The sequence below is a fragment of the Drosophila simulans genome, chromosome X (genome assembly GCF_016746395.2).
Source record: "Drosophila simulans strain w501 chromosome X, Prin_Dsim_3.1, whole genome shotgun sequence".
In the NCBI taxonomy this organism is placed as follows: Eukaryota; Metazoa; Arthropoda; class Insecta; order Diptera; family Drosophilidae; genus Drosophila; species Drosophila simulans.
The window spans coordinates 11,465,969-11,491,251 of record NC_052525.2 but is presented as its reverse complement, the minus strand read 5'-3'; the positions used below and the strand labels follow the sequence as shown (position 1 = coordinate 11,491,251).

Genomic DNA, 25,283 nt, shown 5'->3' with positions numbered 1-25,283 from the left:
GTGAAGGTATAGTATATATAGCGTATGGAACGCTTGGATCCGAATTGTGTAAAGCTCTGCGATTGCGCATATTGTGTTTCGCGTTGCGTCGGCAACGACGCCACAATGCAAAGACAGCCAAGCGACCAGCGAAAAGCAACCGCCATTCGTCGAGCGGTAAATAAGGCTACTACACTGAGAGAAATTAGGCTGAACTGGTAAGTTTACAACAAAAATGAAAATATATGCATAAGTAACTTCCATCAAAACGGCATTAGTTGGCCACTTGTAAAAGCGCATAATTACAAAAATAAAGAAAAGTTTCAAGCAAAATATATAGAAAATATTTTAAATATTAAATAAATATTAAAATATTTATATTATATATACTTTCGACTCAAAACCGGTTGAGTTAATAAATAATAAACTGTAAAGTTCCCTTTCGGATCGAAGTGATAAGAAAAGTGTGTGAGAACCACAGCATACTTTCGCCTTTCCAAATATTTTAACAATTTTGGGAAAATCTAGTAACTTTTGAGAATGTCTGTTTGTCAAGTGTAAGCGGCGATCGGTCAGCCAAGCAGACAACCTACCAATCAACCTCATGTTGGTGACGGTGCACAATGGGCCATTTTGGCCAACTTACTAACTGGTTCAACTGAAAAGGCTAACAAAAGCTGTATAGCCTAGGAAATATTGGGAGTATCGTATTGTGGCAGATTCTGAAACTATGTAGGATCTTTATCAAAATAACTCATAAATGGGAAAAGCGCCTGTTTGTGGCCCATGGTTGCTTCCATTGGCGAGTCCATCGCTGCACATGCGCAGTACTCAGCTCAGCGCAACGGATCGTGTTGCGTCGGTTCGGTTCGGTTCGGGTCGGTTCGGTTCGGGCTAGTTCGGCTTGGTTCGTATGGGTTCGGCTGCGGTGCAGAGTGGCTTGATACAGCTTGGAGTGCGGTTCGCTGCGAACTTCTGTGGGACATTAAAACCAGTTATAAGCCAACTTTCATTCCGAGCAGACGTGCTGGGAGTTTCGCATCGGAAAGCGGCGGTTTTTTGTTTCGCCGTTGCAGCAGCAACAGCAGCAGCGTTAACTCGTGCAAATGCAGCCAGGTCGCCCAAAACGAGAAATAAGTTCACGTTCATAGGTAGCCATTAATTTTTCCCATTTTCCTCGGCAATCCAATTCAGCCGCAAAACCAAGTCGCGCTCTTTTTTTTTTTCTTTTTCTTTATTTTTATTTTATTTTTTTTTCCTGTGTGTGGTTACTGTTTTGTATATATTTTTGTTTTAGTGGTTTTCAAAGTGTTTCTTTTCTTCATTTATTTATTTTTTTTGTGTGTGAACTGGTCAGAGATTCAGTGAGTTTGCTTGTCTTACAGCTCCCACCCAGAAAAACGGCTAAATCCGGTCATATTGAATCATGGCTGAGATATGAATGTTAGCAGTTCACGATTCATATGTACGTATGTGCACACACATACTATAATATGCAAATAAAATCGGGAATGTTTTTGATCGAGTGTTGTGCTTGTGTGTGTGTGTGCCCCAATATTTCTAGTTCTCCATCGAGCCAAAAAAAAATAAAAAATAATAATAAAAAACCGTGTACTTTCTCGCACGGCTCAAATTAGCACCGACCAAAATCGAATTAGAGTGCCCAAGCCGAAACTTTCCTAATTCTCCACCAGCGGCTATCCACAGTAGCCGATAATTAGTGAAAGATATATACCACATACATATATAAAATGATAGTGGCCTGGCTCTCGCACGAAAGTTGTACCGGATGGTACCCAGTTTCAAGTTTTCAGATCCATATCCCCGGGGCGAAGTGAAACCAAGTCCCAGTGGGTTCTGTTTTTTTTTTTATTATTTTTTTTTTTTTTTTTATAGAGTGGTAGTAGTAGTTGCAACCTTGAAAGCAACACCAAAACACAACACTCGCCCTCGGGCGATTTCGTTTGTTTCTCTTTTATCCATACCATACCATACTATACCATACTATATGTATCTGTATCTATACACATATATATTTCATCGAATGTCTGTGGCTTATTCTTTCGAATACCCATGGCATAGCCGGGCAGCCCCCAAAAAGGGAAGCCATTTAAAGTTTACTTTTACTTTTTCAATCGAAGCAATCGAATGGAACTGAGTCGCTCAGACGGCCAGACAGACTATATCTATAACTATATAGTTGTTCATACATATGGATATGTATATATTAGCTAGCAAGGTATGGGAACTTAGGCAAGCGGTTGAATTGGACAGGTGAGGGTGAAGTCAACGGCCGACAGCGAATACTATGTATGTGATTATCACGATTATTACAATGATTTTATGCAGTATCCAGTATCCAGTGCTATATGTAATATACATAAAGCATCATAATTAGCCAGTGGAAATTCAGTGTGAATGCAAAGTGAAACCTTAATGAACGCATCACGATCGCTCACGCCATCTATGTGTTATGTTTATGTGTAAATTTTACAACAATCTCACAACAAAAAATATACATATATATATGAATAATCGACAAGTGTATGCATAAATTAATCGCTGCTCATGCCGCAACAACAACAACAACAAAAACACCCCAACTAAAACAACAAAAGCTAAAGCTATATAGCCAAAGCTAATGCTAATCGTCAGCCAACGAACGGCATCGGGCATTATAATCATCAACTTCAACTTCAACTCCAACATCCCGGGCATTGGAAACAACAATACCAGCACACCTGCCACCAGCAGACAAACACAATGTTTTGCTGCAACATGCTGCTGGATGCATCCGTGGCCACATCCACATCCACATCCATATCCACATATCCATTGCAACGGGCCACAAAAAGAGCCATGACTCCTCCAAATGCAATGGCACTCATTATGCTGCTGCTGCTGGCACTGTGCGCAGCTGGGAATGGCCAAAGTAAGTTCATCCCATACTGTATACAAATCTATATATATATATATGTATATAAGACTCGTAGTATTTTTCAATTATCACCTCTAAACGGGGTCACCACGCTGAGAATTTCTCAAGTCGTTCTTTGTGATCTTGGGAAAGCGCCAGATGAGCAGCTTCAAGTTAATTATAAACTCAGAAACTCAGACGCTTTTCGATTTATGTAATCTTCGGGTAATTTATTAATCTTAAATTTAAAAAATATTTATATATAAATTTGAAAAAAAACACACAATTCTGAGCTTCAAAAGAAGCTGGAGTGGTGACTTTCTGTATCTGTATGCCATATTTTAATGATAATCAATCTTCTCTATTGAAGAAGATTTTTGAAGAAAAGTAATCTTATTTGAACTCATAAAGAATGTAATGATTAGAAACATTAGAATAAATATAAAAATTAATAGTTCTAGCCATGTTAAATTTTATGTGAATTTCTTAACAAAACCACTTGAGTATTTCCATACAAAATCCATAGTAATGATCTTGCAGTTAATGGGGTGATTTCAATTAGAGTTTGGGAAGAGACATCCCAATTACTGTGAGACATAAATTGCCTTATGGCCTGTTTCTTCTTCTTCTTCTTCTTCTGGCTGTTTGTTTGTTTGCTTCGGCCGCCAAGTAAATGGGGCTAACTCTTTTGGGTCATTTGGAGGGAGGGGCGAGAAGAAATGGACAGCCGGCTGGAGTGGAGCAGTGAAAGTTTCACAGACGCAGTGCCTCGAAAGACTGAAATGCTCAAAGACTCGGAGACGGAAAGACTGAAAGACTGGAAGACTGGAAGACTGAAGACTCAGTGGTTGAACGACTTCTGCGACAATGTGTTTGAGTTGGGTTTTATGTTGGCTTCGAGGAAGGCACTTTGCTTGTGACATTCTTACTTCAAAAGTTTCACAAGTTCACGTCGTGCAATACGTGATTGCGTTTGTACATTTCACCGTTTGTAGATTTACTAGCCAACAGTTACAGGTATCCAAACCACTCGCATATGTATGTAGTTATATATTTAGGTATTGCGCCCTCCTACGTGCACTAAATAACAATTTCCCTTGGCGATTTGCGTTTGATTATCATCGTCGTCCACCGATGTTGTCACATCGGCAATATGGGGCACCTTTCTAATAAGCCACAATACCCAAATATTGGCCAAAGCTTATTTTTGCTACTGAGCAGCTATTTTCACTCATTTATGTGGCTTAAAAACGCTGATATTTGCGCATTTTTTTAGGTAGAAAAAAAGTTATAAATATGGGATAATTCATAGATTTCGAAACAATTTCTTTTTGAGGTCTTTGAACGCTGATTCCCCCTTGACTTCAGTTTTTCGAAGGTCAGCCATGAATCGCAGACCAAAAAATCTTGTTAAATACGCAACTTTCGCATCAACGCACAGTGGGATTAATCAGGACTTTTTATGTAAAAAATAGAAAATATCTACAACTTATTACAACTTCATAAGTAAATGAGGCTTAGTATGAAAAATGTAACTACTTTGGTGGCTGCTTCTTTATTTTAACCAGTTTTCCCGCATTTTTACCACTGTGCGTGGCCTGTAGCATAGCCATAAATGTTTTAGGCATCCTTCCTGGGTTCTCCTATAAAAAAATTGTCAAAAATCTGGTTTCCTTCAACGATCCACGCCCTTTCAGCATTTTTACCTTTCGGAGGAAGTTGGATGGTTGGATGGATGGTGGGAAGGAGGGATGGATGGAGGAATGGATGGGGGATGGCTGGGAGTGTGTAGGAAGATCATTGACACCAGTAAAACCGGATGAATGCGATTCAAAACTCATAACAATAACGGCTCTTTGGCGGTTGGGAAAAAATAACATCATCGAGTTCAGCGAGCGCAGCTGTTACCATTTTTTTTTTTTACCATTACCATTTTACCATTTTGCGAAAACTCAAGACTGACTGCCATCAACAGCTGCAGTCGAATAAGAAATAAAAGCCAATTTCGATCTGAGAAACCTACGTATGCAAAATACTGTTTTCAAATTCGATTTAGTCGGATTTCGAGACAGCTTGTGTTTTTTTTTTTGCTAAAAAAATTAGCCAGGTGAATGCATATAAATACGTTGAATTCAACTGGCTTGTGCATCTTTTTGGGAGATTAGGTTCGAAAGACAGTCGGCAAATACAGAAAAGTGGTAACTGGGCCACTCAAACCGCACTTTGCATTTCGCAACCACTTTGTTTGCCTCGCAAAACGGCGTTCCCCTTGGAAACAAGACAGCTTGGCTTGGCCAACTTGTGCCCTTTAACTTGGCCAAAAACATGTTTGCCAAACCGTTTCGCGCTCTTTTTCACATTGTCCCCTAATTGCCGCTTTATTCTTAATGAAATTACTCAGGCCCAAAGAAATACACATATATATGTAAGCTATGCACAGCATAATTATGTATTTTTTTTTTTTGCTAATTTTGTGAGCAACAAACAATTGTGGGAGCATTGGAATTTTTAGGCTTTTGCATATTTATCATGGGAATAGGAAAAATACTTTTCACAAGTTCTTAGCTCAAAGTGTTCGTTTATAAAATTACAATTTTCCTGAATGGGTCACGGGTTTCGTCGGATGGAGAAACAAAGCTGAGAGATACGAGCAAGTAAAAAAAAGAAAAAATAAAATACCCACGCAATGAAAAAAAAAAAAAAAAAACACAAAGAGACACGACTTTTGGCGTCCTACTATTACTATATAAGGAATCGTTTAGCAAACTCCCAACTCAGCCGACTTAACTGGTTTGCTTTTTTTGCGGCTCTACGTGCTTTAGATATATTTTTTAGCACTCTACTTTAAAGAAAAAAACATTTTTTTTTTAAATAAAAAAAATATATATAGATATATTTAAATAGGCTTTTATAGGAAATATTCTCTCTTAAACAAGTCGATTTATTAAAAAGAAGTATATATTTCCTCACACAAAAAGTTTTAATTTTGCATTTATATTAAACAAATGATCAAAATAACTAATTGTGTATTTACCTACCCTTTATTTAAGCATTTTTGAGCAATTTATAAATGCTTGCTTTAAGGAAGTACCCATTTTCTAACACCCATTGAAATCTTTAGCATTTCCCTCGATAAATCCAAAACTCACAGCAATTAGCACTTTCGAAAATGAATTATAAGCCGAGGCGAGTCTAAAGCGATTAAAAATCGCTTTCTGGCTACATTTAATTAATCCAGTTTCTCGGCAAAAAAAAAACTCGATTGCGTCAAGCGGCGAGTGTGTGGATATTCGAGATTTAAGTCTTTCGTGTTGTATATATAGTATAGTATAGATATATATATCATACAAATATCAACGTCTTATGCCTGCTGTTTATTACCTTTGTTTCAGTCTGCGGTCCGCCGGCGGTGCCGCTGAATGCCAAGGTGCGAACCATCACCGTTGACTCCCAGATCGCGGAGGCGCACTACGAGTGCGACGCTGGCTACGAGCTCTTCGGGCCATCGGCGGTCAAGTGTGACCGGCGGACGGGCTGGGAGCGGGACCTGCCCTTCTGCGGGGTGAATGTGGCGTACCGCAAGCCGGTCAACCAGAGCTCCTACACGCGCAGCGGTCCTGCCAGCTATGCGAACGATGGCAAGCCGGGCAACAAGGTGAGTTGGCCACGTCCTTTGGACACATAACATCCAATCCAACATGCAAATGGCCAATTTTACTTTCATTTACTTTTGGTTTGACCTTTTTAACTGATTTAATTACTACCAAATATATTTTTAATCCGTAGTGCGAATAGTATTATTAGCAATCATTTTGTTGCAATTCGCTTGCTTCGTTTTTTCATGCAAAAAGTCAAAGTTCAAGGTGTTCAGGTGTCAAATTGTTGTATTAATCGCATGCAAATTATACATTCTGCTTGCTAGCTTTGTCTATTTTTTTTTATGTGCCATTTTAGCGAATTAAAAACAATAACAATAATATCTGTCAGGCTGCGCCAAAAAATATTGATGTATTCATATCCAAAAGGTGATTTGAAACAAGTTGTTAAAATTAATATCATAGATTTAAAATAATAGAATTTACTAAAAGCTATTGAAATTGTTAATAAAGCTTGGCAATATATTTTTTAAATTAGCATGGAAAATTTTATAGATAATAAATAATATATAATATGCAAATAACTAGAAATATTACTCATCCGCCATGTTGGCCAAGTAGAAAATGTTTATTTTGAGGCTCAAACTAACTAAGATAACTGCATTAGCTACTCAATCGCTTGGCTTGGAATAAAATGAGTTTCTTTTCCGATTCCCTGCCCAGAATCCCGATGGCCAGGAGTGCTCCGAGACGCAGAAGGAGCCATCGCCGTGGTGGCGCGTCGATCTCCTCACCCCGCAGGCGGTGCACGTGGTGCGGATAACGACGCGCGGCTGCTGCGGCCATCAGCCACTGCAGGATCTGGAGATCCGTGTGGGCAACAGCAGTGCGGATCTGCAGCGGAATCCGCTGTGCGCCTGGTATCCGGGCACCCTGGACGAGGGCGTGGTGAAGACCTTCACGTGCGCGCGCCCACTGGTCGGCCAGTATGTGGCCATTCAGCTGGTGGGCGTGGAGGGCAGCCTCAGTTTGTGCGAGGTGGAGACCTTCACCAACGACGAGTTCTCCGTGGATCGATGCCTGAGTCCGAAAATCGGTGTGGACACCGTGGTAACGACATTCTCGAAAACCTGCTACGACTTTCATATCACAAAAGGAGAAAGCTTCGACAAGGCGCAAGCCATTTGCAAGCAAACTGGTGAGTTAGTTGGCCATCCGCCTCGCTATGTGGGCATGTCCACCGGTGGCACTGATGAATTCCTCCATAATCATAGGTGGCGACTTGGTACACGACTTTCGTGGCGCCACCAGTTCGTACATCTTGTCCGAGCTGGAGCGCCGGAAGAGCGAACTGAAGCCGCAGCTCGTGTGGATTGGCGCCCAAAAGGAGCCGGGCATCACATCGCGCACCTGGAAATGGGTGAACGGTAGGTCTGGCCAATAAACGACTTGCTATCATTTAACTAATGATTGATCTTAACTTCCAGGCGATGTGGTGCAAAAGCCCACCTGGGGCAAGGACCAGCCGAACAACTACAATGGCGAGCAGAACTGCGTGGTCCTCGATGGAGGTCGCAATTGGCTGTGGAACGATGTGGGCTGCAATCTGGACTATCTGCACTTCATCTGCCAGCACTGTAGGTCTTGCCAGTGCGCCATCACATGGCGGCACATCACCAGCTCGTCTCATTTCGTCTCTTTACCTTCTTCCGGCAGCTCCATTGTCTTGCGGCTCGCCGGATGCCCAGCAAAACACCACTGTCATGGGCAAAAAGTTCACTCTGGGCGAGAAGATCCAGTACACCTGCCCCAAGGGCCACTCGCTGCTCGGTCAGACGGAACGGGAGTGCAGACTCGATGGCACTTGGAGTGGCTCCTCGCCGACCTGCAAATGTAAGCGATATTGTGCAATCGCACTGCTTCAGTTAGCCAAAACAAAGAGAAGTGTAATGATCAAGCAATTGTGCAGAAATATTATGGCAAATGGGTTGCAATTTCATTTGTAATTAAATTCAATCAAAAATCTCACATCGAAATCCTTGAACTCTCCCGCAGATGTGGACTGCGGCAGTCTGCCGGAGCTGAAGTTTGGCTCCATCCACATGTCGGAGGAGCGGACGAGCTTCGGCGTGGTGGCCACGTACAGTTGCCACGAGAACTACACGCTGATCGGGAATGAGAATCGCACGTGCGCCGTGGACGGCTGGAGTGGCAAGCAGCCGGAGTGCCTGGTGGACTGGTGTCCGGATCCGCAGCCCATAGCCGGTGGCGATGTGCGATTCAATGACAAGCGAGCCGGTTCGACGGCCACGTACGTTTGTGAGCCGGGCTATGTGCTGGTTGGCGAGGCGGTAGGTAATGAATCAACCCGTTACGTACACCAACTAAGCCCGTTAACTTCACTCTGTAGATCATCTCGTGCGGCTTGGGTGGCGAGTGGTCCAGCAAGACGCCCTCGTGCAGATTCGTCGATTGTGGCGCACCGGCACGACCAAATCGTGGCATTGCCATCCTGCTGAACGGCACCACCACCGTCAATTCGGTGGTCAAGTACGAGTGCGACGAGGATCACTGGTTGGACGGGCAGTCGGAGCTCTATTGCACCCGGGATGGCAAGTGGTCGGGTGAGGCGCCCGTCTGCGAACTGGTCACCTGCGAGACGCCATCGGTGCCATCCGGTTCGTTTGTCATCGGCTACGATTACAATGTCCACTCGAAGATCCAGTACAACTGCGATCCCGGTCACATCATGCACGGCACTCCGGTGCTTGAGTGTCTGGACTCCGGAGAATGGAGTGCCGATGCGCCCTACTGTGAATGTAAGTCATCGGTTACCATTATAATGGTGATCTTTACAGAAGAAACTTCTTATACATAGTAAATATAATTATTATATATGTATTAAATATAATCTTTCTTTCGATACAGATATCGACTGCGGCACAATCCTGCCCATTCCCTATGGCAGCCACAAGTACGTGACGAATACCACCTATGTGGGCTCCGAGGTGGTCTTCAGCTGCTCCCAATCGCACAAACTGAGCGGAGTCCTCAAGCGCACGTGCCTGGAATCGGCTGTCTGGAGCGATGCGTCGCCCAAGTGCGAGGGTGAGTATCCAAGCGAATAGATGCCCCAACGATGCACCTGCTCATCGCGTACATCTTCCACAGAGATCCGTTGTCCGGAACCGAAACTGGCTGCGCACAGTCTGCTCTCCGTCACCGGGAATGATCGCATGTATGGAAGGACACTTATCCGCACCGCTGAATCCTCGCAGAACACAGCTCAAACCTACAAGTAATTAATAGATCCCATCATTCGTAATGCTCCTTCTAATTCTATGGGTTGCTTTCTTCTGTAGGATTGGAGCACTGGCCAAGTACCGATGCGAACGGGGCTACAAGATGGTGGGCGAGGCACTGGCCACCTGCACGGATAGTGGACAATGGAGCGGCACCATTCCGGAGTGTGTGTGTAAGTATATAGAACCAATCCTACCAAGAATTCAATTCATGATATCATATTTTGCAATCCTCTTTAGATGTGGAGTGCGGTGCTCCGGAGGGCATCAACAATGGCAAGGTGGTCCTGGCCACAAATGCCACCTACTACGGCGCCGCTGTCCTCTACGAGTGCAATGTGAACTTCAAGCTGAACGGAGTATCACGACGCCTGTGCACGGAGCACGGCAACTGGAGCCACGAGGCGCCGGAATGCGTCGAGGTGGTCTGCGATACGCCCAACATCAATGAGAATCTGATCGTGGAGGCGGGTCCGCGTGCTGTGGGTTCCGTGGCCACCTTCAAGTGCGCCAAGGGCAGGATCATGATGGGAAACGATACGCGCGTCTGCCAGAAAAATGGCAAATGGACTGGCAAGAGTCCCACCTGCAGACGTAAGTATATGCCACTCTAACCAAAGATTCATATTCACCTCGCATCGTCTTTAACTCAGCCGTCGACTGTGGTCGTCCGCTGGCCATCGAGAATGGTCGGGTGATAGTGGTCAACGATTCCACGCTGTACGGCGGATCGGCGGAGTATCACTGCATACCGAACTACAACCGGATTGGCCAATACCTGCGCAAGTGCACCGAGGATGGAGCCTGGAGCGGCAAGCAGCCGCGCTGCGAATTGGCCACGGCGGAGGGTCAGGAGACTTCGGAGCTGGGCACGGGCGTGGGCATTGGTGCCACCGTGATTGTCGCCCTGCTGGTGATCTTTGGTATGATCTTCCTCTATCGCAACAAGGCGAGACCCGTCAAGAATACGGAGAACGTGCAGGCGGCAGAGACGAAGGACGAGCGCAATGCCGCCGTAATGTCCTACTCCACACTGGAGGCCAACAACCGGATGCACATGGACAACAATCCGTCGGCGACGTTCAACACGTTCCACGGCGGAGCCGGCGGAAGGAGCAACGGCGGCGGTAATCCGGATGCAAATAGCAATGGTGAAAGACTGAACAACAATCGGTCGGGTAAGTGGGAATTAAATTATATGGAACATAATATTCATAAATATATAAACAATATCACAATAATTGTATAGAATATTTAAAAAAAAGGGTAGAATAGTTAAATCTTCTTCAGTATATAAAAATAGTAGTTTACAAATGTTTTGAGCTTTCAAAAATATCAAAAAGTTTAGAAATATTTGAAAATCTTCAGGACGTTTAATATTAAAATGACATGTTAAATATAAGGAACATGTAAAACTATATTAGAAATTCACTTATTATCTATATTATTATCTATATATTTTGTATATCTTACACAATTTTTGTTTCTTTTTCTTTACAGAAAACATTTACGATCAAATACCAAACGAGCAATTCTACGACGCTCCCTACGAGATGCGCACCAATGATGAGGTTTACGAACCGGAACCGGTGGCCAGTAATGTCATCACCATCAACGGGATTTCCGTGAGATAGAGATCGATATCGATATATATACCGATATCCTTATTTATATAAGCATCCTTGTCTTGATATCGAAATCCAAAGGGATGGCAACGGATGGCAGAATTAATTGACGAACGTTAAACGTTAGTTTTGTGTTAATAACTGTACATATTAATTGTTTAAGGGAGGTTTTGAGTTACTCGTAGTTCGCCTAAATTTTAAAACTTGCTCACCCTACGCACATGTACACTGTAGCCCCTTCGTATGACATAGGTCTATCCATATACCGCATAATCTATTATTATTATTATTACTATTATTATAATTATAATTATTATATGTACTAAACATATCCAAATCGATGTACCTACTCTGCAGTCCATGTACTGAAATCGTGACTTGTCGCGTAGGAATTTTGGATCACGAGCCGAAAGATATGCGCTCCATATTCATACTCGTATTTTTGTTTGTTTGTATTGTTTAAATTATTCGAATTGTATTTGTAGCGTGAGAGGAGTGAACAATTTTTTTGTTATGCAATGTGTAAGAACTCGCCAATGTGTGTAATGTAAAAAGCGTTAATTTTACGAACAATTAAACGATTGTGGTTGACTAATTTATTTACGATTGCCAAGTGAATTTGAATTCAATGCAAAAAAAAGGAGGAAAAACTGGTAAATGAATTGGGAGGCGGGCGAAATTGGGGCGTCTTGTTTAATCAATAGTTCATGGAACATTCAGTTTCGTTTTGGCATCCAATTGAAAGGGGAAAAAATAGGCGTTCAAAATTCAGAAACAAAATCCAAAACTCGTTTCTTTTTTTGTTTTGTTTTCGGAAGTTGGTATGCAAATTTTTGGCTAAATGGCAAAGAAGGGGGGACAACAACAACTGCAGGCTGACATCCAGACGGACGAGGAGCTGGAGCGTTTCATGGAGCGGCCAGGACTCTTGGGTTTGTCTGCAGCCCATTTTAGGCTCCTAAAAACTCTATAAGTAATCCCTCCCATTAGTTTTGGATGTTTACTCGGAATGGTGTGGTCCTTGCCAGGGTATGGTCGGATCCTTGCGTAAAATCAAACTGGATGTTGGCGGCGATAATCTGCATCTGGCCATTGTGGGTTAATTCGTACTATTCACGTTGATCCTCACCTCCCTAATTGATTTCTTACCTAGTGCAAATCGGATACGATCACGGCCTTGAAACGATTCAATAAGCGTAGCGAGCCCATCTGGCTTTTTGTGACCGTAAGTCTTAGTTTTATCACTGGATTGTTAGACATAGGGATGTATAATATCTGATTTATAGGGCGGCAGGGCCGTTAATCTTCTGTTCGGCTCGGATGTGCCCAAGCTGGTGGGGCTGCTGATGAAAGAGCTTGAGAAGACCACGCAGAAGGCATCGCGTCCAGGCACCTACAGACTTGACGAACTGCAGCCCATCGAGGTGGAGCAGCAGCGCATCAAGATGGAGGCCATCGAGCGGGCCGAGCGGGCGGAGCGCGAGATAAAGCACAAGAAGCAGATTGACTACCTCACCCATGTGACGGACTCCATTATGGAGAATATGCCCGATATTGGAGTGACGGTCTTTGGACCGCAGGTAAATCGCGATATGTTCAAGAAGCTAACCGAACCAGCAGAGGCGCTCAAGATGCAGTGCAAGGATCGCCGGGTCATCCAGGTGAGCAGCGATCAGTTCGAGACTGTGAACTTTGCATGCAAGAATCCCATGCCGCCGGATGTGATCGAGCAACTAGACGGCAAGGAGCTGCTCATGTGCTTCTGGAAGATTGACGAAAGCATCGGCACAGTGCCCAACGTCCTGATGGCCTATGCCCACGAGCTGACCAAGGAGCGAGTGGCGCCGCCCAACGATGATATACCCGAGGAGCATGTTATACCGCCGCTTATCACAACCATGAAACTAAAAGTCGAGGTGGAGCTGAAGGAGGGCGAGACTTGGGTGGAGGAGATAAGCTCCGAGGAGGAGGCTAGGCTGCACCAGGCCAAGAGCAAGGCCAAAACCAAGTCCATTAGCCACGAGGAAGCGCATCTGGCCGAAGAGGAAGCAGCCGATCTGGATGCCGAGGAGGAGGCCAGCGAGGAGGAGACAGTCATGCCTGAGCCCGGAGGCGATGCAATGGGCGGGATCCCATCCATGCCCGGCTTCGAGCTGGAAGTGGATCCCGTCGATGAGGCCGGCGAGGATGAGGAGGAGGTGCAGGAGATCAAAGAGGAGGAGCCACCGAAGCCACTCACTCGCACCAAGACGGTGAAAATGCCACCCATTTGGGTGCCCAACAGCCGGCGCACCCATGCCGCTCTCATCTATGTGTTCTTCCGCGGTCAGACGTCCGGATTTCTGCCACCGGATCCCAAGCCGGAACCGCCGCACGTCATCATGGCCTTCGACGCCTCCAAGCGCAAGGAGATCATGCATGTGATCGATCGACACAAGGACGATGTGCCGCTCTATGGATTCTTCTCAAGCGCCGAACCGGATGAGGCCGAATTGATTGCCACCTCAACGGACAAGTACGAGAGCAGCCCTCACGCAGCGTACGTATTCTGGCCGGGATTAGCCCAAGTAGTTCAATAGTACTTCAATATTCAATCTCTTTCCTGCCCAACTGCAGGAGCGACAAGATCGTGCTGAAGGTCAACAAGGTCCAGTCCAACATGATGTTATCCTTGGTCTCGTACGGTCCCAGCTATGTGAGTCCCAATGTAACTGTCGGCAAGGACGAGGCGCTCAAGTTCTTCCCGGAGGACTACAAGCCCCAGGAGGAGGTCGTCGTCGAGGTCGAAAAGAAAAAGAAGAAGGTAGGTTCTATCTAAATATTATTACATTAACAATATCAAATATATTAATCATATTTCGTTTAATTGCTCTTTCTGCAGAGCAAGCGGGCCACCGAAATCAATCAGGAAGTGGAGGCTGCAGCTGCAGCTGCAGCTGCAGCGGCGGCTCATCCTCCGGAGGCTCCTGCTCCAGTCGAAGGCGAAGCTCCCGCCGCAGAGGCTCCCGCTGCCGTGGAAGGAGATGCCGCACCAGCGGCTGGCGAAGCACCGCCAGCCGGCGATGCCGCACCGGTGGCCCCACCAGCTGAGCCAGCCGCCGAAGGAGCGGCGCCGGAGGCACCGGCTCCAGCTCCAGCTCCGGAAGCCCCAGCAGCGGAGGAGGCGCCACATGAGGCGCCCAAGGAGGAGGCACCTGCCGCCGAAGCGCCACCAGAGCCGGAGGCAGAAGCTTCTGCTCCTGCCGAGCCAGCACCTGAGCCAGCAGCCGAGTAACCAGTATGACAACCAATAGCACTCATTATTTGGCTACTAAAGTTTTTAGTGTATGCGCAAAAATTCCAAGTTGTTGAAATGTTAAAATTATCTATTTAATAAAAAAAAGAAAAAGTAATATCGCTACCCATTAAATTTGTTGCGTAACGAAAATCGTTGCGTTTGAAATGTGCATAGCTATCTGAAATTATGCAAATAAAAATCAGTATTTTGGTTAAAACATTGGAAATAATGTTGCGAATATGGATTGTTATACCTCGTTCAACTCGTAATTAATTTCCCAATCGAATGGCATTCAAATTTGGATATATAATTTTTTTTCAGTTTTTTGACAATTTTAGTGATCTACAAAACATGCAAAAAATTGGTCAAAAAATAATTTTACAAAGTTCGTCAAAAAGTTTTAGGGATGGTTAGTATTGGTAATTAGGAGCATAAAACGGTAATTATTTTAGTTTTGTGACCATTTTTGACCAAGTTATACCAAAAATCGTTTCCCCGTTTTTTTGTAAATAAAAAAATCAGTATTTTGGTCAGAACATTCGAAATAATGGTCTATATATGGAATTATATACCTCAATAAGTTTGTTATTTAAATTCCAGTCGATTTGGATTATAATTTGAGTAATTTATTTTTTTTGAAAATTTTTCTCAGATTTTGATACATAACAAAAATGCAAAAATTGATCTAAAAATTAATATCTTACTATCCGCTTAAAAGTGATATGGGTCTTTAGCATTGGTAATTATCTGCGCAAATCAGTTTTTCTTTTAGCTATGTGATGATTTTTAGCCAAGTTATACAGGTAACAAATACCTGTTTGCGGTTAAGATATAGGTTTAAGAATCTGCGTTTTGCGTCAGCCAACCAGTGGACTTTATTTATGTTACCTAATTGGCTTATTTTATGGCGGTTCATATTAGTCAATAATACAGGTAAAAAGTGAGGTTATTTTGAGATGATCATCCCTTATTTTGGCCTATTTTATAGGGGGAGTTGCCTCTAAATGGTTTTAAATGACCAGCCCGGCTGATGTGGGCAACTACCTGATTTTCGCGACACGAGGATTAGCGAATTGTGGTAAGGATTAGCCATCTACCTGACCATCTGGATACTAATATAACCAAAACATATAAAGGCATGCCGTAATCGTGGATAATGTATCATAAGGCCGCGAGATCTCGACCAGAATGCAGTTGCTGTGCTACTTCGTCATACTTTTCGTTGGAATCGCACCGTGGTCATCATTGGCCAACGACGATGGATGCAACGAGGTGGTCTGCGGATCGGTGGTGTCCAAGTGCCTCATCACCCAGAGCTGTCAGTGCAAGTTGAATGACTGCCACTGCTGCAAGGACTGTCTGAATTGCCTTGGCGAACTGTACATCGAGTGCTGTGGCTGCCTCGACATGTGTCCCAAGCACAAGGATGTCCTGCCCTCGCTGACGCCGCGCTCGGAGATTGGCGACATTGAGGGAGTGCCCGAGCTGTTCGACACTCTAACCGCCGAGGATGACGAGGGATGGTCCACCATACGGTTCTCCATGCGAGCCGGCTTCAAGCAGCGCGTCCAGGGCGGCGCAGGCGGTGATGCCGGAAACGGAAATGGAAATGCCGGGGCTGCAGGTGTCACCTTATGCACCGTGATCTATGTGAACTCGTGCATCCGGGCGAACAAGTGCCGGCAGCAATGCGAGAGCATGGGAGCCAGTAGCTATCGATGGTTCCACGACGGATGCTGCGAGTGCGTCGGCGAGAATTGCCTCAATTACGGAATCAACGAGAGTCGCTGCCGCGGCTGTCCGGAGGATCAGGATCAGCTGCTCACCGCCGATACCGTTCCGGCGGAGGCTGAACAGGATCTGGAGCGATTCTTTGGCAACGAGGAGATCGAGGACGAGTGGGGCTATGGAGAGGAGGATGAATTTTCCTAATAGCACAGACAATTTCAAATAATTGTGGCTCTCCAATTTGGAGCTTGGAGCTCATCATGGCAAACGATCTCTTTGTAAATATCCATGTAAAAATACCAAATGCCTTGCTAATTTAAGTTCATATTAAAAAAGACAACAATAAACTTGGAAATTATAAAAATATCCCATTAAGTTCTAATAGTGGATCCAGTAAATGTTACGTTGAATCAATAATTGTGGGATTTATTCATCTTTTTAAAATTTGAATTTGAACGGAATTGAGAATTTGAAGGATCAATTTCCCTTGCGTGGGCATTTCTCTCTCATTTCAACTAACAGGGGCTATTTTCTTGGTCTGGCAACTCTGTTGGTGGATAAAATGCACACAGTGTTCCCGGACTGTCAAAGCTTCGATCGAGATTGCGGCATTGTTGTTTACGTTTGTTTTGAGTGAAAATCATTTTCATCCGGGCATTCCCAGACACTAACGATGAGGCTGCACCTGGCGGCGATCCTCATCCTCTGCATCGAGCACGTAACTAAGGCGGTCGCCCAGGGAATGCCGATCAGTCCGTGCCCCAAGGTGTTTCAGTACCGCTTCGACGGCAGCGAATGGTTCGGCCTGATGGCCGTGCGCAGTCCGGATGGCCACCAGCCGCTCCACATCCGAGTGACGCTCTCGATGCGTGGCAAGCCCACCACGGTAAGTGGTACAGTGTCATCCAGATGTTACCTAATCCTCATAGTACACACAGAACTATCTGGGCGAAATCGAGCTACTCACACGCGGCAAGTTCACCCACAATGCACCGGTGCTGTACAAGATCCGCTTTCCCAAACATCACTTTCCGCCCAAGCTGCTCCTCATGTCGGCCAACAATCATGTGATCTGCTTCGGATCCGGCGGTGCGTATCCATGGAACTTGGGTAGCAAACGATTTAACCCATGATTTGTTTGCCCGCACCACAGAGCACAGCATCTTCATGACCCAAATCCAGTTGGAGCACATCAGGAAGTTGTCCTTTATACCGGATAAGAAGAGCTCCCTGCTGCTGGATCCCGAGGAGGAGGAGGAGGTGCGAAAAACGGACGACAAGCCGCCCAGTACGCCGCACATCCAGTTCAAGAAGTATGCATCCGGATTTTGGTCGGTTAAAACACACACACGATCGTCACATTCATTCGTTACTTAATGTCCGCTTTTGTAGAAAACCCTTTGCCCAGGCGCCCAAGGAGATTTGCGGACGCATCGACAGGGATCTGGACTTTCACTTGTCCCAAAGAACGGAATCACTACATGGCGAAATCGGTGAACCAAAGAGCTCCGATGGCATCACATCGCCAGTTTTTGTCGATGACGATGAAGATGATGTCCTGGAGCATCAGTTCGTGGACGAATCAGAAGCAGAAGCGATAGAAAGCGATAGCGCAGATAGCCTGCCATCGATCACCAGAGGATCGTGGCCTTGGCTAGCGGCCATCTATGTGAACAACCTGACCTCCCTGGACTTCCAGTGCGGCGGTTCGCTTGTCTCGGCACGTGTGGTTATCAGCTCGGCGCACTGCTTCAAGTTGTTCAATAAGCGCTACACATCCAACGAGGTGCTCGTCTTTCTGGGCCGCCACAATCTGAAGAACTGGAACGAGGAGGGATCTCTGGCGGCCCCCGTCGATGGCATTTACATTCATCCCGACTTCAACAGTCAGCTGAGCAGCTACGATGCGGATATCGCAGTGATTATACTCAAGGACGAAGTTCGGTGGGTCCAATGCCTAAAGTATACATATTCAATCTAAACCGCGATTTAAGACCCAATATAAATATCATTTATTATATTGACATACCATTATTTTCTTCGCAGATTTAACACCTTTATTCGACCCGCTTGCCTGTGGTCTGGTTCCAGCAAAACGGAGTACATTGTGGGCGAGCGGGGCATCGTCATCGGCTGGAGCTTTGACAGAACGAACAGGACGCAGGATCAGAAGCTGTCGTCGGGGCTACCGGGCAAGATCTCCACCGATGCCAGTGCACCCAAGGTAGTAAAGGCTCCCATTGTCGGCAATGCCGAATGCTTTCGGGCCAATGCCCACTTTCGCAGCCTATCCTCAAACCGAACCTTCTGCGCCGGCATCCAGGCGGAGGAACGAGATAAGCATCAGAGCGGTGCGAGCATTTACACCGGTATATCTGGGGCCGGACTTTTCATCCGCCGGAACAATCGCTGGATGCTGCGTGGCACAGTATCAGCGGCCCTGCCCGCCGTAGAGTCACCGGATGCGGAATCTAGCCATAAGCTTTGCTGTAAGAACCAGTACATCATATATGCCGACGTGGCCAAGTTTCTGGACTGGATCACGGCCTTCGTAATTTGAATCGCATCCGAAATGTGTATGGGAACGCATTTCTAAGTGAGCGCTGTGATAGCCCCTTGGGCATGGCGATGGGAAAAAGTTACTCGGAGTAATTAGCGGATATCGGTTTTTTTTTTTTTTGGCTAGTTTCACTACGAAAACTTCTGATTATGGCATTTCAGTTATACTTTTATCTAAGACAGTAGGGCAATTCAAATAATAAATTATGGCACGGGAAAGCCAAAAGCAATTTTCCCATAGAATCGCTGCGCTTTTAGATCTCCACCTTAAAATTAACATTAAAAATCTCGAAATTTGCAATGTTTAAAAGTTCCTCCGACCAACATATAGAAAACATGTATGTAGAATCACAGGTATGTTTGATATCGAAATTAATTGTAATACAGAGTAACGTTTACCATGCCTTTGTTATCAGTGTGTTGGCGCTCGTGAACAAAGGAAGCTGCCAATTTCCGGAGTGGGCGGCCTGGCCCGTCTGAGTGGCGTTCACCCATGGACACCTGGACACCCTAATTACCAGCGGCAGACTGCACTGCGCATATGCTGACTACTATCAAGCACGTCATCAGCCGCAATCGTCGTCATCGCCATCTGGGCCGTTATCTATCTTGCTGGGTTGTTGGGGCATCGACAGCAGTCGGCGGTATCCATCGACTTTCAGTTCCGTCCGGACCGTGGCAGCTGGTGCATCACACCCGGGGCTCTGGGCCCGTTCGTCTACGGACATCCGCAATCGATGAAGATCTTCAGACAAGTGCAACGCATTGAATTGTGAACGTGCCCGGTAGTTGGTAGTGAATATTTTACAGAAATGGCCATATTTGGAGTACATTTCGCGCATTGCAAAGTTCGATTCACCGATTCCCAGAATGCTGGGCGGAGTGGGAGCTCGTCGCAGAAGGGGCTCATCTCCTATGGCGCGATTGACCATTAGCAACATCAACGGCCTGGATGACAATATTGCCATCATCGGCGATGGCGTCATCCGGCGGAGCACGCACTACGGCTCGCAAGGGTCCAGCAAAAGGCGCCGGGCTCCGGAAAGCTTCGCTCTTGTCCAGACGCGACCCAATCTAGGCGACCTAATGTGAGTACCACCAATTTAAATATAAATTATTTAAACTTAACATTCTTTTAAAAGATCAATTCATAATTAGAAAAGTATTGAAAATTGGTAAAAATCCATGGCTTATTATAGATAGTATGCACAGGTAGTTGTTCTGGCAAAAACTATTCACTTATTATGGAATGTCACCTTTTCGGAAAATACTTTGCTGTTCTTAATAACTGAATCAACTGATAATGGTTATTGAAATGCACAGAGATAAAATAAGGTCTGAAATAGAGTTAAATATGTTGCTCGTTTGTTTTCTAAACTCATTAATTAGATCAAGCATGAGAGCCCCTTTGATTCTTTGTAATTCGGTTAAAGCCGGGTTTTCAAATAACCGATATCTTGATGCAATGGTTTTTATAATAAGGGGTTGAAAGTATTCAGAGCTTAAAGCTTTATCAAAAATTGTGGCAGTAGTAAATCAGCAACCTTAAACATATTTAAATATCTCTTAGGATGGTTAAGTAGGTTAAACTTCGCCCATCTTTTTTTAAAGTGTAGAATTATGATTTAAGCCCGGTTTTTAAAACCTCGATTTCTCGAAAGTTCGATAGTTTTGTTCCCAAGGGGTGAATAGCAAGCGGAGCTTAAAGCTCAATCGACGACGGTAACGGTCCTACGAGCGGGTTTCCTTGGAGGACACGCATGCGCTCTCGCCCGCACTTGCTGGCCAGTGTGTCCACCCCTCCGATTGAGCTTGAACTGAAGCTTGGAACGGAGCTTTCGGGCGGACGCAGAGCGCAGGGCTGGTAGATTTTTTTCCCATATTTTTGCCCTTTGTGCGTGTGTGTGGACCCTGGCGATGTGGTAGTATGTGATACAAAGTCGCCGAGTTGAAGTCTTGCGTTTTGTTGAGTTTTTCGTCCAACTGGTGAGACAAAGTCGGTGGTGACAGCTCCCGTAGAAGCGGTTTTTGTTTTTTATTTTTAACTCGGGCCCATCGAATTTAACAGCAAATGTGCGACAACCCAAATGTGGCTGAATACAGAAGCCTGGTGTTAAGAAATCAAGTGCAAATCACTCGCAATGCGGGCTTAAAAGTGCTGTGAAAATTCCACATTTCGAATGTTGTGTGCGCTGGCATCCGAATTCGGGTCGAGTGGTGAAAAAACACTACAAACATCCAAACCAAGAACAAGAAATATAGTCGGAAAAGCGTGAAAATCGTGAGAAAACCCAATGGCAAAACGTCGAATTGGCGACAATGGCGGCGAGGACAGCAAAAATCGCAAGAAAAGAAATCGGGAAACCAAGTGAAAAGCATTATTCGGGCTTACTGAAGCCAATAAACGACCTCTGATTGTGCTCCTCCAGGCACGCAGATCTAATTTTTATTTTTAGCCACATACATATACCTATATATACAATCGTTTCAAGTCCCAATTACCCAAGTTATCCTTAAAAACCAGTTGTAAAAGTTAAAGTTAACAAGCACCACGAACGCACCACACACACCAACACACCCGCACGAATATACATATTCATATACATATACATATATATGTATATGTATAGCTATATATATACATATATACATAGTTGTTGGGATTGGGTCAGCGGGTCGGTAGCACAACGGGCGGAATGTTGCGTCGGTGGTGCTATATATTGCGGTGGATGGAAGTGGAAGTGGATGTGGCAAGAGGCAAGTGGAAAAGCAAAGGCGAAAGGAAAAGCTAAAGCCAAAGCTAAAGCTGAAGGAGAAGGAAAAGGAGATATGGAGTTTTCGGGTGTTTTAGCCTATCGGTATATCGTTTATTTTTGTGACGTGTACACGCACTTTCGAGGTGAATGAATTGCGGCGATGTAGCAGGAAGCACCCCCCGAATTAATATTTAAATTAACTATATTCCCAGTCCACACAAATATTTACTAGTCGTAAATTCCCCAACCCAACCACACACACACACATACGAATGTGTATGTTTTCCATACCGGAAACGAATTCTAATGATGTTCTCCTCTCTTCACGGAAGTGAAAAATTTGTTTGTCTCTGTTCTTTATACAATGCTCATATGAATATTCGTATGAATGCCAGCATATGAACAAATATTGTGGTAGTCGTGTGCTATGTAACTAAAGTATAACGACATATCAAATTTCAGTTAGTTGGTCCTTTAAGCCCAATTAAAAGTGTAACTGTTTCCAGAAAAAAAAATAACAAAAAGCGTTAGTTAAGAGGGGGCGACGATGGCAAGTGTGTCATTGTTGCTGTTTATTTTTGGCAATTACAGGTTCGTTGGTCTCACTGTGGCCCGATTGTAGTCAGACACACAGATATATATAGCTTCTGCCCATTCCAAAAACCCAAACTCGTTCCGAAAAACATCGTCAACATACAAAAAAAAAAACTGCAAACAACTGTGCCTGGTGACGTCACTAGGGAAAATAGAGCTGGAACTATATAATTGCTTTTAACAGCAACGATTTCCTTTAAAGGAAAAGACATTGCTTTGCGCAATTGAAAATGGACTATTCCAAATAGGGCAATAGTTAATTTAAATGCAAATGCAACCAGATTTACTGGGCCCTTAAAAGTAGGCAAGCGATTTGTGGCTGCGATGTTATCGTTATCGGTGTGACCCAGTGATTGTTGAAACCAGAGAGAGAGAGAGAGAGAGAGAGAGAGAGAGCTTCTGCCGGTACGTGTGTGTGTGTGTGGATGGAATGGAGAGAGTTGAAATTTGCAAATGCCAATTCTTGTTATCAGCGAAATAAATCAAAACATTTGACTAATCTGCAAAAACCTGTAAAGATAAAACCTTGTTCGTAGCTTCACTGCCTTATGGGCTAATTTGTTAATTCAAGAATACTCGCAAAAAGGTAAACAAGTTTTCAGAATTCTTCCAGTCGGAATTCAGAATCTCACCGTTTCACAACTCACCACAGCCCGTGTATGTGTGTGTGTGCGAGTGTATTGAGCTTTTTTTTTGGTGTTCCATACACATGCATTTGTATGTGTGCCAGTCTCTCAGCCTCTGACTTTTTCATCCCCTAACGTTTTTCATTCATGGCGTGTTCCAGTAATGGAATTTTATACCAATAACCGAAATAACCACATCTATCTGCTGACCGTGTCCATAGCCATTGCCAGTCCTAAATGTTGTGGATCTGGTTCTCTATAGATACATCCCATATTGGGTACAAAAATAACACCAGCCATGCACTTGGCATGCACCTAAGTAACCACATTCCCATACCCATGCCCGTACCCATGCCCATCCAGTCATATGTATGTATATGTTCGTGCGCGAGTGTATGAGCATGTTTTCAATAGGTCATGAACTGAATTGACCCGAGCGCATCATAATTATCGGTTGGCAAAATAAGTAGCACAACATCGAAACACTCAAAGCCACCGCAAAGCCATGCGAATGAAACAGAGATTCCGGAATCTGACCAGTTTCACTTCAAATCGAAATCAAAATCAAAATCGAATCGGGTGTGTGTGTGTGAGTGTGATTTGCATCTAATCGAATTCGTATTTTCAAATTCAGTTCAAGTGCAATAATAACACGGTGGTAATGCGGAATAGCTAATAAATAATAATAAAAGACAACGTTTTAAAGAGCGATAAATTCGTCAAAGGGATAAATAATAACGTGCACAAAAGAAAAAAAAAAAAACAGACGAGCCGAAATCAACGATCGAGGGATTCAGGACGAGGACGCGAGTTAAGGCAGTTAAGGAATCGCAGCCGGAATCCTTCAGCCACCAGCCTCCATCCTAAACAACCGCCACATCCTCCAGTAATCACCAGCAACAGCCATCGGACTCGCGAGCTAAATGTCCAGTTGCCGCTATCGTTCCATACGGACGGCGTGTCACTCCCGACAAATGCGTATTGTGGTTGACCTTGTTTAATATAATTATGGCCGAGCGGTCGTTACAAAAGTATCAGAAATTGGATACAGTGACGGTATGTGCCACCTTCATCTAATTACAAAATATTATGAATTCAGAATTCCAACAACTTGATGTTCTGAATCTCGGGACGGGACTGACTTTCCCTTCCCTTGAATTCGAGCTATAAAAATGTAATATTTTTTGCAATTATTTGCCAAACTTAATAGTAAACCACCTACGGAATATATCCCTGGGATCTTTGTTAGTCAAAATATAAAGTCTCTTTTTAATTTATTTTTTTTATATAAAAACCACAATATAACAGGCATGTAATGTGAGCAAAATATGAAATATAGAAACCAAAACTACCACCCACTTGGCGTATGAGCAATACTTCTATAAATACTTTAGAGACAACAAGAATTGAGATTATTTAAGTTAAAAATCCTTTTTTTTTAAATTTAAATTTATAAGGCCAGTAATGATATAGGTACAAATACAAGCCAAACAATTATTCCTTCATTAAAATCTGGTTTATGTATGTTAGGCGCTAGTAACTGACTAGGAATAGCTCAATTTGATTCGCGTAGGAAGTGCATATGTAAATATTTTACACTCTATCCTTTTCCATACAGGTTGGAAGCGGCTCAGGAAGTAGTGCAAGCAGAGCATCAACAGGACTCCTTAGGCGGGGGGCACTTGGGTCGAAAGGGAGCCCATCGCTTAGCTGATAGAATGGGTGGCCCGAAAAAAGAGGAAAACCCACCAGGTGGTGGTCCGACGTCATTGTTTATTCTAACCGAGGATAACCCAATTAGAAAGTACACACGATTCATCATAGAATGGCCGCCCTTTGAATACGCTGTGTTATTGACAATCATAGCCAACTGTGTTGTGTTGGCACTAGAGGAGCACTTGCCAGGGGGCGACAAGACAGTATTGGCTCAAAAATTGGTAAGATCAATTATGTTATTGGTATACGGAACGTGAACGGATTGACTGATCTACGTTTTTGGCCATTGAACTAGGAAAAAACGGAGGCCTATTTTTTATGCATTTTCTGTGTAGAAGCGTCGCTCAAGATCCTCGCCTTAGGGCTTGTTCTGCATAAACACTCCTATCTCAGGAATATTTGGAACATCATGGATTTTTTCGTTGTAGTTACGGGGTAAATAATGAACCAAACTATTTTCGAAACACATGCACCAATTTTATTTTCAACTAATATCGTATTAAAAAACTACACGCCGTGCAAGCATTATCTGTTTTTATTCAAACCAAAGCAATATCACCTAATGTTTAAGTCTTGATCATAATGAATCGCAAGAAAAAGTTAACTTA

General features: G+C 44.2%; 5 protein-coding genes across 35 annotated transcripts in view; all 5 read left to right on the top strand.

The window, feature by feature from the left end:
* Nucleotides 1-906: 906 nt before the first annotated feature.
* LOC6725744 (sushi, von Willebrand factor type A, EGF and pentraxin domain-containing protein 1) lies at nucleotides 907-12,018 on the top strand. 2 transcript variants are annotated; one of them, XM_016172662.3, is made up of 15 exons: nucleotides 907-1,130; nucleotides 2,329-2,911; nucleotides 6,289-6,551; nucleotides 7,216-7,690; nucleotides 7,767-7,919; nucleotides 7,980-8,129; nucleotides 8,209-8,385; nucleotides 8,548-8,843; nucleotides 8,903-9,311; nucleotides 9,421-9,600; nucleotides 9,664-9,790; nucleotides 9,855-9,967; nucleotides 10,035-10,388; nucleotides 10,448-10,972; nucleotides 11,295-12,018. In XM_016172662.3, the coding sequence occupies exons 2-15, from the start codon at nucleotides 2,743-2,745 to the stop codon at nucleotides 11,426-11,428; spliced, it is 3,525 nt and encodes a 1,174-aa protein (XP_016039063.1). In that variant the 5' UTR covers nucleotides 907-1,130; nucleotides 2,329-2,742; the 3' UTR covers nucleotides 11,429-12,018. The 2 variants fall into 2 exon arrangements, with proteins under 2 accessions (XP_016039063.1, XP_016039062.1); XM_016172661.3 differs by lacking the exon at nucleotides 907-1,130 and having other exon boundaries at nucleotides 2,328-2,911.
* Nucleotides 12,019-12,129: 111 nt separating this feature from the next.
* On the top strand, nucleotides 12,130-14,813 carry LOC6725743 (fibrous sheath CABYR-binding protein). Its single transcript, XM_039296699.2, has 6 exons — nucleotides 12,130-12,351; nucleotides 12,410-12,513; nucleotides 12,573-12,644; nucleotides 12,706-13,958; nucleotides 14,036-14,222; nucleotides 14,301-14,813. The coding sequence occupies exons 1-6, from the start codon at nucleotides 12,261-12,263 to the stop codon at nucleotides 14,691-14,693; spliced, it is 2,100 nt and encodes a 699-aa protein (XP_039152633.1). The 5' UTR covers nucleotides 12,130-12,260; the 3' UTR covers nucleotides 14,694-14,813.
* Nucleotides 14,814-15,832: 1,019 nt separating this feature from the next.
* On the top strand, nucleotides 15,833-16,822 carry LOC6725742 (protein twisted gastrulation). Its single transcript, XM_002106706.4, has one exon. The coding sequence runs from the start codon at nucleotides 15,885-15,887 to the stop codon at nucleotides 16,626-16,628; it is 744 nt and encodes a 247-aa protein (XP_002106742.1). The 5' UTR covers nucleotides 15,833-15,884; the 3' UTR covers nucleotides 16,629-16,822.
* A 151-nt stretch (nucleotides 16,823-16,973) lies between these two features.
* Nucleotides 16,974-19,808, top strand: LOC6725741 (serine protease gd). Of its 2 annotated transcripts, XM_016172665.3 has the most exons (6): nucleotides 17,064-17,310; nucleotides 17,363-17,513; nucleotides 17,578-17,737; nucleotides 17,817-18,368; nucleotides 18,471-19,337; nucleotides 19,400-19,808. In XM_016172665.3, exons 1-5 carry the CDS (start codon nucleotides 17,098-17,100, stop codon nucleotides 18,982-18,984), a joined length of 1,590 nt encoding a protein of 529 aa, XP_016039060.1. In that variant the 5' UTR covers nucleotides 17,064-17,097; the 3' UTR covers nucleotides 18,985-19,337; nucleotides 19,400-19,808. The 2 variants fall into 2 exon arrangements, with proteins under 2 accessions (XP_016039059.1, XP_016039060.1); XM_016172664.3 differs by lacking the exons at nucleotides 18,471-19,337; nucleotides 19,400-19,808 and having other exon boundaries at nucleotides 16,974-17,310; nucleotides 17,578-17,755; nucleotides 17,817-17,950.
* Nucleotides 19,809-19,838: 30 nt separating this feature from the next.
* The window catches only part of LOC6725738 (voltage-dependent calcium channel type A subunit alpha-1), a 52,735-nt gene continuing 47,290 nt past the window's right edge, over nucleotides 19,839-25,283 (top strand). For 27 of the 29 annotated variants that reach the window (XM_044923728.1, XM_044923713.1, XM_044923712.1 and 24 more), the window contains exons 1-3: nucleotides 19,839-20,071; nucleotides 24,578-24,896; nucleotides 24,971-25,110. In XM_044923728.1, coding sequence (XP_044779663.1) covers nucleotides 19,854-20,071; nucleotides 24,578-24,896; nucleotides 24,971-25,110 — 677 coding nt within the window. In that variant the 5' untranslated portion in view covers nucleotides 19,839-19,853. Of the gene's footprint in view, nucleotides 20,072-20,864; nucleotides 20,980-23,593; nucleotides 24,016-24,577; nucleotides 24,897-24,970; nucleotides 25,111-25,283 lie in introns of those variants that run through there. The other 2 variants (XM_016172689.3, XM_016172668.3) reach the window with 2 other exon arrangements.